Source organism: Fukomys damarensis, unplaced genomic scaffold, assembly GCF_012274545.1.
Source record: "Fukomys damarensis isolate Sample0158 unplaced genomic scaffold, DMR_v1.0_HiC HiC_scaffold_1, whole genome shotgun sequence".
NCBI classification, from domain to species: domain Eukaryota; kingdom Metazoa; phylum Chordata; class Mammalia; order Rodentia; family Bathyergidae; genus Fukomys; species Fukomys damarensis.
This window is the reverse complement of record NW_022900913.1, coordinates 69,937,625-69,953,422: the sequence shown is the minus strand read 5'-3', so window position 1 is coordinate 69,953,422 and position 15,798 is coordinate 69,937,625. Positions and strand designations below refer to the sequence as shown.

The following is a 15,798-nucleotide window of genomic DNA, read 5'->3' as shown; positions in this document are numbered from 1 at the left end:
GAGAGCCAGAGGCTGCCCAACTCAGGTCTTCTAGCCACAACCCAAAGTGTGTACATTTATGCTCTAATGGACACTGTGTTGGGATAAACTTTGAAGTTACAGGTTTTTGAGCATGGGCATGAGCATTGAGCATGTCCTATCTGGCCAGAACACACAGGCAGCTGACCTACAATCTTGTATCAGAAGATACATCACCAGGTCAGTGGCAGAACCTGCCAACCAAAGTGGTGAGAAAGGTCTACTGCAGCCCCACTTCCTGGAAAGACAGGGAGGGACAGACAGACAGGAAGGTATCTCAGAAATATAGTCAACTAGCTGATATATATCTAGATAGAACATATGGTATACATAGACTTTTAATCCCTTTATATTGATTTGAGATTGAAAATCCAAGAATAAACTCCATCAAGCACAAAGTCTTACAGAAAATAATGAGTTTATCTACTCCTTTCCCTTTCTCTAGGTAATGAAGGTGAGTGGAAAGTAGGTAAAGACTGGAACTAGGTGAGGTGGCATGCCAGTTCCAACTCAGAGAGGTGCCCAGGGTTTCATTGAGTAGGCCACACTTCTAGGCCAGTGGTGGTGAACCTATGGCACACATGCCACAGTGGGCTGTTCGTATCACTGAAAGCTAAAAAAGGCTTGCCGTCAATGTTCTAGACTAACCAGGTCCCACAGAACTTTCTCTCCATCCATCCGTGTATCCCTTCCCACTTCATTTCTAACATACAAAGATTATTCCAGTTATTTTCCACCAGGTGACTTGGGCTGCTTCTTCACTCTGGGACTTCCTAGCTCCTCTTCTGGCCTTTGAGAATTTCCTCAACCGTATTTCTTTCTTACCTTGGAAGAACGGAATGGAAGGCTGCAGCCTGGCAAGTACCAGGACCCACCCACTGCCCCACACAAGGAAACAAGCAGCAAGTACAGTGTACCATCACTCAGGCTTGGGATATCCTCATCTCTTTTCTCCTTCCCTTCTTCACCGGGCGAGAGGAAGACCTGGTGATAAGGAGTCATTCGAGGTTTGGGCTCCAATCCGAATCCTTCTGGGTAACTGGAGACAAGAGGTTTTTCACCAACAACTCAAATTTCTTTGGGATCCTTTATGGCTTCTTATCATAAGCATCTGCCCTTCAAACTCCATGCGCAGCAGTATGGAAACACACGTTATATCTACAGTGTGAAGCAGACCCCTTGTAACAGCTTCCACAGAGGCTGTTGTGCAGTGGTTTTCTGGACAGTAGGAAAAACACTTTCTCTTCACAGGAAGTCCTGTGTGCAGAAATCCTAGCCATGTTCCCAGCAGGCCCCCAAGCCGTCTCCTGGTTCCTTGTCATCCATCAGGACTACCAGCCAGTTCTCCTGGGAACTCCCAAAGCATTGAACTCTCTTTTGTTTGGAACTGAACTCATCAATCCTTCCCTGGGGCCAGGACTGGCTTCCTGGTAGGTAATGTGGACAACTGCACAGGCCCTACACTTAGAAGGGCCTGCTTGGCTTCTGCTGTCACCATCTTGAAACTCTCAGAAATTTTTTTAAATCACCCACATGGTAGTTTTGCCAGGGTCCCCCACATGCTGGAGCTGGCTCTAGGTAGAAACATGGTGGCTTATGCATTGGGCTCCCCAGGAGCCTTGCTTTCTGGGGTCTAAACATGTGCATGCCTGGGGTGCCCTCCCTCAGGGGCCACCTTAGCCTGGACAACTTAGCAAGATTCTGTCTCAAAAAATTAAAAGGGTCTGGAAATGTAGCTCAGTGTGAAGGTCCTGGATTCAATCTCTAGTACCAAAAAGTAAAAGAAAAGGGAAGGAAGGGGAAGACAAGCAAGGGAAGGAGAAAGAAAGGGATGAGAGAAGGGAAGAAAGGAAGGAGGGAAAAAAGAAAAAGGCCCAGGACAAAGTAGAAAAAAAGCCAAGTGTAACCCCACAGCCCTCTCCCCGCTACTCTCAGCCTGGCTCTCCTAACAGAAACCAATAACCTTAAGCAGTACAGTGCTCAGGAGCTGGAATGGACCCTGTGGCATGGGCTGAGTGTCCCCGATCTGAAAATTCAAATTGCCCCAGGTTCTGAAAGCTTTTGAGTGCCACAAATGGAAAATTCGCTCTTAGTCTTGGATCGATTGCCAGCATATTTCATTATGGATACACAAATGTCCCAAAGTGTAAAGGAAATCCAAAATTGGACACACTCTGGTGACAACAGTTTGGGTAAGGGTACTCAGCCCCTCAGAGGGGTGACAAAGTGAATGTACAGGGAGAAGTCTCACATATGTGCATACATGGGACTGCCAGAAAAGGGTCATTTAAATAGCTTTTTATTAATTACAGACATCACTGTATATCATCTACTTTGTGCATATTGTTTTCTGCAAAGAAAATCATTCTTGGCTTTCGTGATATAATATATTACATAATTTTTCCACCACCCTAAAATTGCATTTATCGAATGTTAATGTTTCTGAAATCTGACTGTATCCAAAAATCAGTGGGTTCATTTAATGTCAGCATTTTTGGCCTCAAAACTTGTATCTCACAACTTAGAGCTTTGGAAACAGGGAAAATTATTCTTTTCCTGGCAATCTACCTGCTCAGTCACATGGACAGGTTTGGGGATGACGTTGCTTGTTATCAAACATAGCACATTGTGTAGGAGACCTAGCAACAACAGACTTCTATCATTTATATTAACCCAACCAAGCATCCTTCTAACCCTTCACTTTCTGCCAGGAACCCTGACAGGCAGGAACCAAGCAGGTTCTTACCTCCTGGCATGGAGCAGCAGAAGACAATGCATGAGACACAGGAGGAAGCTGACATTGGAGTTGTAGGTGGCAAACACGATGTCCCAATGCGCCTGCAGAAAGCCTAGGATGCTGAGCAGGTTGAGGCATTCGGACAGGGACTGCTGGGGCTTGGAGAGGCAGTAAAGAATGACTTTGTTCAGACTGCTATACAAGGTGCTGAGGACAGTGTCTCTTTGAGAAGAGGGGCTCTCGATGACCTGTGTGATAGAAACAAGACACATGTACACACTCCTGTGAGCACTTGGCAGTGCCCGACACAGACCCAGATTGCCACAAACACCATACAATCAAAAAGTGATGGGAGGTGAGATTCAAATAGCATTTGGTTCCTCTACATTTGAAGTTCTGCCTAAGGGAATGCTCATTTAAGAAAATTCAAAATTTGGGTAAAAATTTGTGTTAAAAAAGTTAAAGTTCACCAAGATTATATTATGGAAAATGCATTCAGTGGCCAGAGATTTCTGAAATATTGGTAACATGGCTAACATTCAGTGTACGATAATATGCACTGAGTAACAGCTGAATTCTTCAAATAGGTTCATGTCATTTATTAGGAATTGTTGTGTATAATATTTCTGGTATTTTGATAAGCATTGTTGATGTTGAGTTGTATCAACTTAAATATACTTCCTTGTTTAAATGTAATAACACTGTATGCAGACACTGAGATAACCCCACATTAGCAATAAATAGCTGAAGGTCAGAGGTCAGCAAGGATCAAACCACTTGGGACACTAAACCCATGCTTACCACACCATGCCATCTGAAGGAAGACAGGAACCAAATGGGTTTAGCTCATGAGAAATGCAGGAGGGAGGCAGAAAGGCTGGGTTTATATCCTCAACAAGGATGGGTCTGTATGTGTGCTGGCATAGGGAAAGGAATCCACAGAGCGCAGCATGGGCAAAGTGTGGCAGTGGATCAGAAGAGCCTCTTGTTAGTCACAGTGTCCTTAGACCTCCATGAGCAGTGCAGGTCCTCCAGGAAGTCAGGCTCAGTTTCCCCAATGAGATTGGGGTTCACATCTTTGTCATCATCCTCTCCTGCTCCTCCAAAGACTGCACCTCTCAGACCACAGTTAAGGGCTGTAGGCACCCATGCAATAAGCAGAAGATGGGGAGGATGGACAAGAGGAGCATGAGCCTGGGGCCTGCACCCTGAGGTACCCTGGCCCCGGAGGGTGCCACTCTTTGGGTTAGTACTGAAGACTTGTTTTGACAGTGGCACCTATGTTCCTTCTCAGTACAACTTCCCAGGAGTCTGATTTTAACCCTCTCAGAGATGACAAGGACTGTTTCTCCCTGCTGGAATCATTCCTGAAGGGACCTCCAAATCCATCCTTTCCAGACTTCCAGGACCATCACCCCAGGAAGTACACTAAAGCTGGGTCCCCATTTGTGAGTGGCGAGAGAGTGGTGAGGATCCAGAGTAGTGAGAGGAAGGCTTCTCCAATGTCCCAGACATCCCAGATGGTGGGGCTGGGTGAGGTACAGCACGATGAGGCCCTGGACCCAGGGATGGTCTGCATGGGGGGCGGTCAGAGTTGGGTAGTGGTCCATGCACAAGGACACCAGAGCTTTTCAGGAGGGGCTCCAGCAGCCAAGGAGGCAAGTATGTAAAAACACCCCCTCTCAACTCCAGAACTTCAGGCTGCACAATTCTCTGGGTCCACACATGTGCACACACACATGGACACGCACCTGCCCTGAGAGATGCCTCTAGAGGCTTGTGTACCCCTGCATAGGATGCATTTACGTGTGAAGAGAGGGCACAAGAGAGGCAATGGGACCAGACTGAACAGAGTTCTGCATTCAAAAAAGCACAAAGACGACAAGTGGAGGAGAAATTGGAGACAAGAGTCTTTCTGGCCTTGTGGGGAAAAGGATTGGCAGTAATAGGTTAAACCTCAATCATTAAGAACTCAAAAAGGAGGAAGTAGGGTCTGAAAGGTCACAGAGGCTGAGTGCACAGGCAGGGCACTGAGGGACCAGAGGTCACAGGGTCATGGCCTTGTGCAGGATGCTGTGGCTCCCAGACACTTCTCAGGGCACTGGGTGGCTGCCAGGAAGCACACATCACAAGTTTCCTCCCTCCTCCCCGCCTATCTCAGGCTGCTTTTGCATAGGGCGGCAGACTCAGCCTACCAAGCCCAAGGGCACAGCTGTCTGCAGATTCCTGTTGCTTCCCAGGAGCTTTCTCATGCTTCACTTACCACCATGATGTGCTCCATGAGGAAGAGCAGGATGTGCTTGGGGTCTGCTGAGAACACACCACTGTACAGCTTCTCCACCAGCCGCTGGGCAAAGTGGGAGATGTTCCAGAGGGAGGGTGCAGCAGCAGCCTCTGTGCTGGGCTGAGGCTCCTTACTGCCTGGGTGGGGGAGACACCAAGAAGGAGTGTGATGCCGCTAGGAAGACCTCCAACCCCTCATGACCACCAGCCGTGTCCTCCCACCCTATGCTCCATTGCTCCAAGATGGGGTCCTGGCACCCACTGAACAGACAGGTCCCAGAATAGACCCACAGTGAGCGATCTGGTCAGTGACCAGAACCAAGTGCTGAAACAAGCAAGGGGGTCTCCTCTGGTGATTTGGGAACAAGAATGGGTGCATTTAATGCTTGAGGCAAAGAAGAAGGCCCTGTGGTGCCTGAGGCTGCTGTCACACAGGGAAGAAGGTAAAGCAACAATGTGGGTGGCCTGCAGGCTCACCAACATGCAGCCCTGTGCCCCAGCACCTCCCTGACTCACCACTCACAGCTCCAGCCCTTGTCTGGTCACCCTGCTGCAGGTGACACAGCTAGGACAGGAGCTGGGCTGCCACCTGCCCACACTTCTGCAGGCAGGATATCCAGAAGGAGGAGCCAGGGTACAGAGGGCTACGAAACAGGTGGAGGAGTCAGGGGATATGGAAGGGCTCTGTCCACTCTGCCCTGGCACTGAGTTCCCCCAACATAGCCTCGGCTGCAGGGCAGTGGAGGCTCCCCTGCCATGGTCACTGTGTGCTGCACAGGGTCACATTGCTGGTGTTCTGCTTCTCACTATGTTGGTCCATGCCAAGGACAAGAGAACCAAGCTTCCCTCACCTTGGAGAAGTGGGGTGCTGCCTGTGCTTGGGGTGTGGAAGATTTCCATGGTGGACAGCAGGACTTCAGACTGGAAGTCTCGCTTCTGCTGGCTGCTGGCATCATCCAGAGAGGCCTAGAAATACAGCTGGGGCTGAGATAACATAGCACAGGGTCCATGTGCCCTGGGTCCACCCAGAGCCTAGAGGGACACCAATGCCTGCCCCTGCTCAAGACCACTGCCTTCTACTACCCCATCTGCTCAGGGCCAGGGGAAGCCCCCAGCAATGGGCACCCAACCCAGCTAATGGATGCCTCAAGGTGAGGCCTGCTGGTAAGGTCACCCAGTGCTCCTTGGTACTAGGCTCTAGTTGATTCTCCTTGGGACTGGCTTCCCTCTCTCCTTCTCCTGAGAGCACTGCCCCATAAATCCCTCTGCAAAACACTTGCCTCAGGCTCAGTCTCTGCAGACCCTGCCCATCCCCCTTCTCCAAACAACCCACAGTGACCATGCCCTTCCCTACCCAGGGAGCATGTGCAATTTCCCACCTCCAGGAGCATGTCCAGCAGTTGCCACTGCTTGGGACTGGGGGCTCCAAGCAGCAGCTCCCTCAGCAGGCCCTGTGTAAACTCCCTCAGCTGCCTCCGGCCAGGGTGGAAGATAGCATGGGCCTGGGGACCCTCCGTAGTGCTGTCCCCTCCAGCTGCAGGCCCAGGACTGGTGCTCCTGGTGGACTCAGCCACAGGGTCCTGGATGACAAGGGAACCATAAGATGTACAGCCTGGCCTGGCCTGAGGCCCTGGCATACCTGCCTCTTCCCAGCATGGGCAGAGTTGCCATAGTCCCATAGAACAATGTGCCACCTGCCTGGCTGCTGGTAAGGTGGCTGTTGTGACCTGGGGACCTGAGATGGCCATGCAAAGGAGATGTCCAGAATTCACTGGGCCATGACTACTCATCACTTCTCCTAGCCAGCTGCCATCAGCTATGGCAGCCACCAGGGCTTGAGGGAAGGAAGGAAGGAAGAGGGGATACAGTGATCCACACTCCTGCCTCACAGGGGTGTGCTTGCCTTTATGCCTTGCCCATGTGACAGATGGTCAGGAAGGAAAGAGAGTAACCCCAAACAGCAGAGCTCATTCAGAGAGAAGACCCCAGCCCTTTGCACTCAGTTTCTTATTTGAGGTTTAGAAAGCAGTCAGGAGACGGTGAGATAGGGGTCATTAGCCAGGCAGCCCCTCCTAGAAGACATGCAGGTGCCAAAGGTGGGTGACACATCCAAGGACACTGGCCACAGCCCAACTAGGACCCACCAACTTCTCCTGTGCCTTCATCTGTTGGCACCTCCCTCTGCTCATTCATAAAATTAATGCAGCCATTCTTAATTAAGCCATAAAATGAATTTAATGGCACCTAGGGAGGTGGTTACTGCATTAATTAGCTCTGTGCAGCCTCAACTGGAAAGATGCCATATAAATAATACACAGCAAACCAAAGCCTTGGGCCGACAGCCATCTGTGGGAGCAGGGTCTTCCACATTCTCAGGCAGCACAACCTGGCAGAGCTGGTTCAGAGCTGGGACCAGACATGAAGGATATCGAGAGGGCCTTAGAATTAGAGCTAGGAGCCCCAAGGCAGATCAATCTGACACACGGGGCACTGGCTGGCTAGACAGGGGCCTTTGGGCTGGGCCCTTCTCCCTCAAGCAGTTCCCCCAAGTAGCAAAGTACGGGAGGAGGAGCCTGGGTTGGCTCAACAAAGCAAAGCCTGGCCTTAGGGGTAGGGGCTGAGACGGGCCTTGGGGTTGCGATTCAGGCCTTAGACTCAGGGCCTTGGCCCTATGGAGCACCTGCTGAGGGGTGGCAAGAGCAATCCAAGAGATGGCCTCCTCTTCTTGGCCTGGCTTGTAAGTGTGAACCTCACCTCCCCATACCTGCACCCCTTTCATACATGTATGGCCATTTTTCACTTTTATTTCCCCAGTAGATTACTGGAGTTGATATTAATCCATCAAACTATTTCGGAACCAGTTTTCCTTTTTTATGTGTTCTGTACTCCTTCTCATTAAAACTGATTACATTCATCCCTAGTCCCCATGAGGGTTGGTTCCCAGGATCCTCCCTAAGGATACAAAATCCCACGTGTGTCTGGGTCCCTTATATAAGACGGTATAATGTTTGCACATCCCCCTCTATAATATATCTCTAGATGACTTATGATGCCTGCGATGTGAGTGCTATGGAAATAGCTGCTATGCTGTGTTATTTAAGGAAGAATCACAAGGAACAAAGTACCTATTCTGGACAGATACGGCTTTCTTAAAACTACTTTCTCTCCAGGGCTGCTTAAACCCCCAGTTGCAGCGCCCAAAGTTATAGAGGGTTGACTGCACTCTTACACTTTATTTGGTGATTAAATTTTACTTTAAACCGGCCATAATGGAAAGGGCCCCTGACTTCCTGCAGACCCTAGCCAGGTGGGGGAGGAGGTTTTGAGGGGAGAGAGTGGAGTTTAGGTCTCAGCTGTGTCATTTACTAATCCCAGGATCTGCGGCTCATCACATTCCCTCAACAGTTCTGGGACATGGGTCTCACCACCCTCTCTGATCCCCAAGGACTCTAAGTACAACTTTTTCTCTCTGCTTCAGTTACCACCTCCTGGCACCACCTGCATAGAAGGCTGCTAGGGCAACAGAAAGCTCAAGGCAGAGGATCAGTGTGTCCTAGGGCTCCAGAGACACATGCTGTCACCATGGATCTACCCTTGGGAAAGGCTAGCCAGGAGACCCAGGACCTTGTCCTCCAGACTCTTGGGAGTCTTTCTGCCCCCCAACTCTTGGCTTACCTGCTCCCAAGCTGGTTCTTCACAGCACCCTGGCTAGCAGAAGCCCAAGCCATGTTCCAAATGAGAACTACAATCTGCGTTACCAGATCAGGTGTTTACATAAAGCTGGACCTGCCCTACCATCTCATGCTTGTTCCTGAGGTGTCTGACAACTCAGAAAAACTATTGCATCTTGGAGCTGAAAATGACCTTGACTGCATCTCAACCAAGAAAAGGTAAATTATCCAAGCTGTTTATTAACACTTCAGTCCCACTGCTTCAAGTGCATCTCAACTTTGGGAGGTGGGGAGAAGTTAGCCCTTCACCAGAGAAAGACTAGAAAGTCCCCAAAACCATCCCTGAGGTGGGTGAGTGGTGGCTTGTCCTACCTTCTGGGCTCCCACAGGGAAGGTGACTGTGACCAGTGTCTGCAGGAAGTCAGGGGCCCTCCAAGCCGGGTCCTGGGGATAAGTGCGGTGCACAAGGCCCAGGAAGTGCAGCACGCTGGCCGGAAACGTCCGCTCCCAAGCACCTTCTTTACAACCTGCCAAGGGCTGAGGACACACTTCATGAGATGCAGTCAGGGTCAAGGTCAGGGTCCATATCAGTGACACAGAGGAGCCTGAGCTCAGCCGGCAGACTCCTCCCCAAAGGGTGTGCTGTGAGTCACCAAGACTGCAGTCAGCAGTGGGCAGGCTGTCACATGGGGACAGTACAGTGTGTGTGGACATGGTCCCTGGGCTGCACATTCTGTCCTCTCCTTGCCATGCAGCAATCCTCTGAGGTAGGCTTTGTGCAGACCCCTTATCTACAGGAGGGGCCCAGAGAGGTTCCATCGCTTGCCAACGTCACCCCATGGTGAGGGTCAGAGCTAGAAATGGACACGGGTGAACCATCATCCCCCAATACAAGTCCTATGTGATTTGACATAGCAAGAGTGCTGAGCCCAAGGGGAGTGCCTACCAGAGGTCACTTTCTTCCCCAGCCCTTTGGAAACAACCCCCCCACACCACCCTGGCCAATACCTAGACACACACTGTCCCCTGCTGAAGGGGTCTGGAATAGGTCATGTCCTGAGCTGATGCCACTACCCTGCCTGACCATTAGTGTTCCCCACACTGTGACCTCTCCCATAGCTCTTGGCCACATGGCACACATGGGGAAATGCAAACCTAATTGCAGAAAGGAAGATAAGACACATAAAATTGCAGTTCCAGACCTGGCAAGGGTTTGGGCTGGGCAGCAGCAGGTGGAGGAAACATTTCTGAAGCCACCTGCATCTGGGCCCCCCAGACCCTCTAGCACAATATTAGATTTTTCAGGGAGTATGCACAAGAGGAAAGCAGAATTATCTTAGGAGTTCATTAGCCTGGATGGAATCCAGCCATTGCCATTTGCTACAGCCTGGCTTGGACCAGCTTCTTTTTTAAGGGTATCGGGCTCCTAGATAGCACAGCTCTTGCATTGAGCTACATCCCCAGCCCTTTTTTATTTTGAGACAGATCTTGCTAAGTTGCTAAATTGCCCAAACTAGGCTTGCTCTTGGATTCTACTGGCTCGGCCTCCCAGAGCACTGGGATTACAGATGTGCACCACCATACCCAGCTGAACCAGCTCCTTATTACGATGCCTTCAGCTCCAACTCTAATGAACAAGAATCCTGATATGACCTATTTTAGAAGGTTGTTGTGAGGATCAAATGACACATTTTAGCAATGTGACTTATTTCCAGTGACTAGCACAGTGCAAAATCAGAAGCACCTACAAGATGAGGTAACAGACAGAGGATTTAGACTTTTGGAAGAGGAATTTGGATTTGATCCACCAATCCACAGAGACCTCTGAAGGCAAGGAATGGCCATGAAAGGCTGGGCACACTTGCGACCCCTGTGCCTGTGATCTGTGACCTTGCTTGGTCTACATCTCCATAATAAGGAAGTGCTGTCTCTTCCAGTGGATTACCACATGCAGTAGACTGTCTAATGTTAAAATAATGACAACAATTCAAAATGTTGGCAAAGGCTTGGAGCAGCAGGAACCCTCCCAGAATGAGAGCTGGTGAGAGTATAAATTGGTCCTTCTACTTTGGAGCATTATTTGGCATTACTGAATAAAAGCAAAGCATGTGTACAGCTAATCACAATTCCATTCCTGGGGACTTTTCCAACAGAAAGGAAAATGTCCACCAAAAGGCATATGAAGATTTATTCCTGATATTTCCAAACCAAAGCAACCCAAAATGGATTGTGATTAATTATAACAATAAAATACCACTCTGCAGTTTAAAAAAAAATCCACCACAACAAAAGTGAATCCCATGACATAGCGATGAGTGAAAGAAGCCAGATGTTAAAGAATATGCAATGTATGCTTCTGTTTGTATCAAGGTCAGGAACAGGTAGCCTCATCTGTGGTTACCACTGAGCAAGGGAAGATGTCAAACAAAATAAACTGCCAAGGAAAAAGAAAATAAATGCAACTGTTTTGAAAAGATATATTAGGGCTATTTTTACAATTCAATTTGCATCCTTTTTCTTATTCTACTTTCTATCTTTCACATTTAGATGCTTGTCTATTGTATTTAGTAAACAATGCTCTCACTACAGGCATCTGTATCAAATCAATCACCAGGGAGCTTCATTCTCAGTACCTATGTGTCAATCTAATGTGTACAAGGAGCCTGGATCTTTTCTTTACCTCATCTAAAAGTCACATGTTTAATGTGTGAGCTTAACCTTCTGGTGTTTGCTGCTATAATGGAAATGTTCAGGTTCACACCTATACTATTGTCAGCATAACACACATTTTCTATGTTGTTAATGAGATTTTGTTGTTTCTTTTGTTGTTCCCTTTTGTTGTTCCTAGATATACTTTAAAAATAAAAATTTAAAAACCCGGACATTGAAAAATAGAAATCAAAGTGATCTTTGCAATTATAATCACAAAATTTCTAGAAAACAACCAAAAATGAAGATGGTAAATATAAAATTCTTAGACATTGACATAAAAAAAGAAACTAGTAAATATATCCAAGATCTGATTCTTTAAATAAATCCACAAGCTGTCAGCTCCTAAGTAGCAGGAGTGGTATGATAAAGAAAGGATGTGAACTCCCAAATTAAGAGCAAGAAAGGATAAATAACACAGCAAATTAAATCAATTAGAAGAGGACTGCAATAGTTTTGGTTTGGGATGTTCCCAAGATCCATGTTTCAAAGACTTGGACCCCAGCTTGGCACTGTTGGGAGGTAGTGGAACCTTTAAGAGGCGGGGCCTAGTGGGAAGTCTTTAGGTCATTGGAAGCATGTCCTTGAAGGAGATAGTGCAATCTTGGCTTCTTCCTTTCCTCTTTTTTTGCATCCTGGCAGTGAAGTGAGAAGTCTTGCTGTGTCACACGTTCTTGCTATGATGAGTCACTATGAGTCCTAAGCAAAAGGCCAACTGATCATGTCAAGAAAAGTCATTAACACAAGACCATGTGTGCATACTGAATAAATGGGAAAATATGTCTAAATACCAATTAACTAAACTGGGTCAAGAAGACATTCAAAAGTGTTTAAAAGTCAATAATCATAGAAAAAATGTAGGCATAGGCAGCCTTATAGAAACCATTTAAATAACATAAGAATTGTGGATTTAATACAGTCCTGACTATAAAGCAGATTAGTCCTTTTTTGTATAAAAGTACCAAAAGACCGGCATCAAATACCAATAAAAATATAACAAAAAAGAAAACTGTAGCCCAATACAATTTTCAAAGATATATACAAAATTATAAATAAATATTTACAAACAAAATAAGGAAGTATTCTTTAAAAAGTAAGAACAGGGAGAATAAATAAGATCTTCGTAAGAATGCTACAAATCAATTGATATAATTCACAATAAAGAACTGATTAGAAGGAAAAAACACACAATTGCCTACTTATATGCTAAGAAACTATTGAATAAAACTGAAAAAAATCTCATCTTCAAAAAAGGCAAAAAGAAAAAAAGGGCAAAAAGTGTGATCTATATCTTCTTGACATAACCACACACAAACACATACACATGGAAACTGGCAAACAACATAAATAAGCAGCTCACAGTAAAATAAACAGAATTAATGAGCACCTAAAAATGGTTTATAAAAACCAGAATAATAGTACATGCAAACCAACTCAGCAGTGAAACAATCATCCCCTAGGCTGTGAGGCTGTTGTACACTTTGGTATAAGACACTGGTGGACATGGAACAATGAGATATGTCATGTACATATGTGATATCCAATGCAATCTTCCTCAAAAGTGCATCCAAAAATGCATAAAGTGTGCACTGTGACCTGCTGTCCATATCCCACAGTTGACACTAGAAAAGTCATCAAGGAAAACATGTTTGTTCAAGAAAGTTCATTATAAAGAGCCTGGGTCCTGATGGGTTCACTGCTGAATTCTACAGGACATTTAGAGAAGAACTATGGCTACTACTGTTTAAACTCTTCAATGTAATTGAAAGGAAAGTAATAATACCAAATTCATTCCTGGAAGCAAGCATCACCTTGATCCCCAAAGCAGAGAAAGACACAAACAAAAAAGAGAACTGTAGGCCAATCTCACAATGAACATAAATGCAAAAATACATACTAAGATACTGGCAGACAGAATGAAGAAGATCCTCAAGAAGATTATGAACTGGGACCAAGTGATCCCAGGGATGCAGGGATGGTTCAATATATGCAAATAAGTAAATGTAATATCTATATTAATACAGCCAAGGACAAAAGCCTTATGATCATCTCAATAGATGCAGAAAAATCCAACATGCATTCATGATAAAAACCCTATAAAAATTGGAATAGATGATCTCTACCTCAATCTGATAAATGCCATCTATGAAAATCCAATAGCCAATATCATACTAAATGTTCAAACACTGAACCCTTCACACTAAAATCAGGAACAAGACAAGGATATCCACTATCACCACTCCTGTCAATATAGTCTTGGAAACATTAGCCACAGTAATTAGATAAGAGAAACAAATAAAAGACATAAAGATAGGAAATGGAGAAGTTAAATTGTCATTATTTACAGATGACATGATACTCTATATAGAAGACCCCTAGAACTCTGCCAAAAGTCTTCTAGACTTAATAACCAAATTCAGCAGAGTAGTTGGATACAAGGTCAACACACAAAAGTCAATAGCTTTCCAGTACACAAACAGACTCACTGAAAAAGGAACTGGAGAAACAACTCCCTTCACAATAGCATCCAAAAAATGAAATACCTAGGAATCAACATAATGAAAGAAATCAGAGACCTCTACTCTGAAAACTATAGTACTCAAAAAAGAGATCGAAGAGGATATAAGAAAATGGAAAGACATCCCTTGCTCCTGGTTAGGAAGAAACAATATAGTGAAAATGGCCATACTTCTAACACTGCTATACAGATTCAATGCAATCCCAATTGAAATTTCAACAGCATACTTCACAGAGCTTGAGGAAACAATCCAAAAATTCATTTGGAACCAGAAGAGACCTAGAATAGCAAAAGCAATTCTGGGCAACAAAGACAAGGTAGGAGGTATCATAATCCGCAACTTGAAACTATACTACAAAAGCTACTGTAATAAAAACAGCATGGTACTGGTAAAGAAACAGACCCAAGGATCAGTGGAACTGATTAGAAGATGGAGAAACAACTCCAGACACACTCAGCCACCTCATCTTCAACAAAGGAGCCAAACACCCTCACTGGAGGAAAGATAGCCTCTTTAATAAATTGTGCTGGAAAAATTGAGTCTCAACTTGCCAAAATTTAAAACTAGACCTATATCTCTCACCATGCACTAAACTAAAATTGAAATGGATTAAAGATCTAAATAATAAAGCAGAAACACTGAAATGGCTGGAAGAGAGGTTAGGTAGGACTCTTGAAGGCACTGGGGTAGGAAAAGAGTTTATGAATAAAACCTCAATTGATCATTACCCAGCACAAACAATCAACAACTGGGATCTCTTCTTATTAAAAAGCTTTTGCACAGTAAGAGAAAGCACCAACAACATGAAAAGACAACCCATCATGTGGGAAAATTTTACCAGCTGTTCCTCAAACAAAGGTCTACTATCTAGAATATATAAAGAACTTTAAAAAATCAAACCTCCCAAATTTAAAGATCCAATCCAAAAATGGGCATCTGAGATGAACAAACATTTCTCAAAGAAGCAGAAATAGCAAATAAACATATGAAAAATGTTCAACATCATTGGTCATCTTTGGTCATTCAAGAGATGCAAGTGAAAGCAATGCTGAGATTCCACCTCACCCCAGAAAGAATGGCTGCTATCATAACATCAACCAATAACAAATGCTGGTGGGGTTGTGAGGAAACAGAAACCCTTCTTCATCGTTAGTGGGAGTGTAGACTGGTGTGATCACTGTGGAAATCAGTATGGAGATACCTCAAAGAAGTAGGATTAAAGGTCCCATTTGATCCAGCTATTCCCCTACTGGGTATCTTCCCAAAAGAATTAAAAGAATCATACCACGGCGATATATGTGCAACCATGTTCATAGAAGCATAGTTTGCAGTAGCTAAAACTTGGAAACAGCCCAACTGCCCATCAACTGGAGATACACACATTACTCAGCCATAAAGAATGAGAAATTAGAGATATCATAGCTAAATGGTTGCACACTGAGGCCATACTCTTCAATGAAATAAATAAGACACACATGTGTAAATACTGAATAGTTTCTTTGATGTGAGAAACTAAAAGTGTCAATAAAGATCAAAAGGTATCATAGATGATGTGAAAAAGCAAGAAAAGGTGCAAAGGGGAAGGGAATGGGGGGTAGGAGTAAGGAAAGAAGGGAATGGAATATAAGAAAATGGAAACAAATTCTTTGTAAATAGAGAGGCGTGGAGGGGTTGAGGGGAGGACAGGGAAATGGGGAAAAAATAAGAACCAAGATATATTATGTAAAGGTATAAATTTTCAATGATGAATGTCATTATATTGTACACCGATAAAATGTACCGATAAAATTAATAAAAAATAAAGCTCATTATAGACTTTTTATAATAACACTCTGAAAATCAACATAAACTTGTATTGCAA

The 15,798-nt window shown here is 45.3% G+C and overlaps 1 protein-coding gene across 1 annotated transcript in view; it reads right to left on the bottom strand.

Annotated features, from left to right (window-relative positions):
• The window catches only part of Wdfy4 (WDFY family member 4), a 247,344-nt gene that overhangs the window by 128,011 nt on the left and 103,535 nt on the right, over positions 1-15,798 (bottom strand). The window contains exons 32-37 of the mRNA XM_033761851.1: positions 9,082-9,246; positions 6,418-6,618; positions 5,890-6,004; positions 5,019-5,176; positions 2,765-3,003; positions 936-1,057 (exon numbers count right to left, since the gene is read on the bottom strand). Coding sequence (XP_033617742.1) covers positions 936-1,057; positions 2,765-3,003; positions 5,019-5,176; positions 5,890-6,004; positions 6,418-6,618; positions 9,082-9,246 — 1,000 coding nt within the window. The remainder of the gene's footprint in view (positions 1-935; positions 1,058-2,764; positions 3,004-5,018; positions 5,177-5,889; positions 6,005-6,417; positions 6,619-9,081; positions 9,247-15,798) is intronic.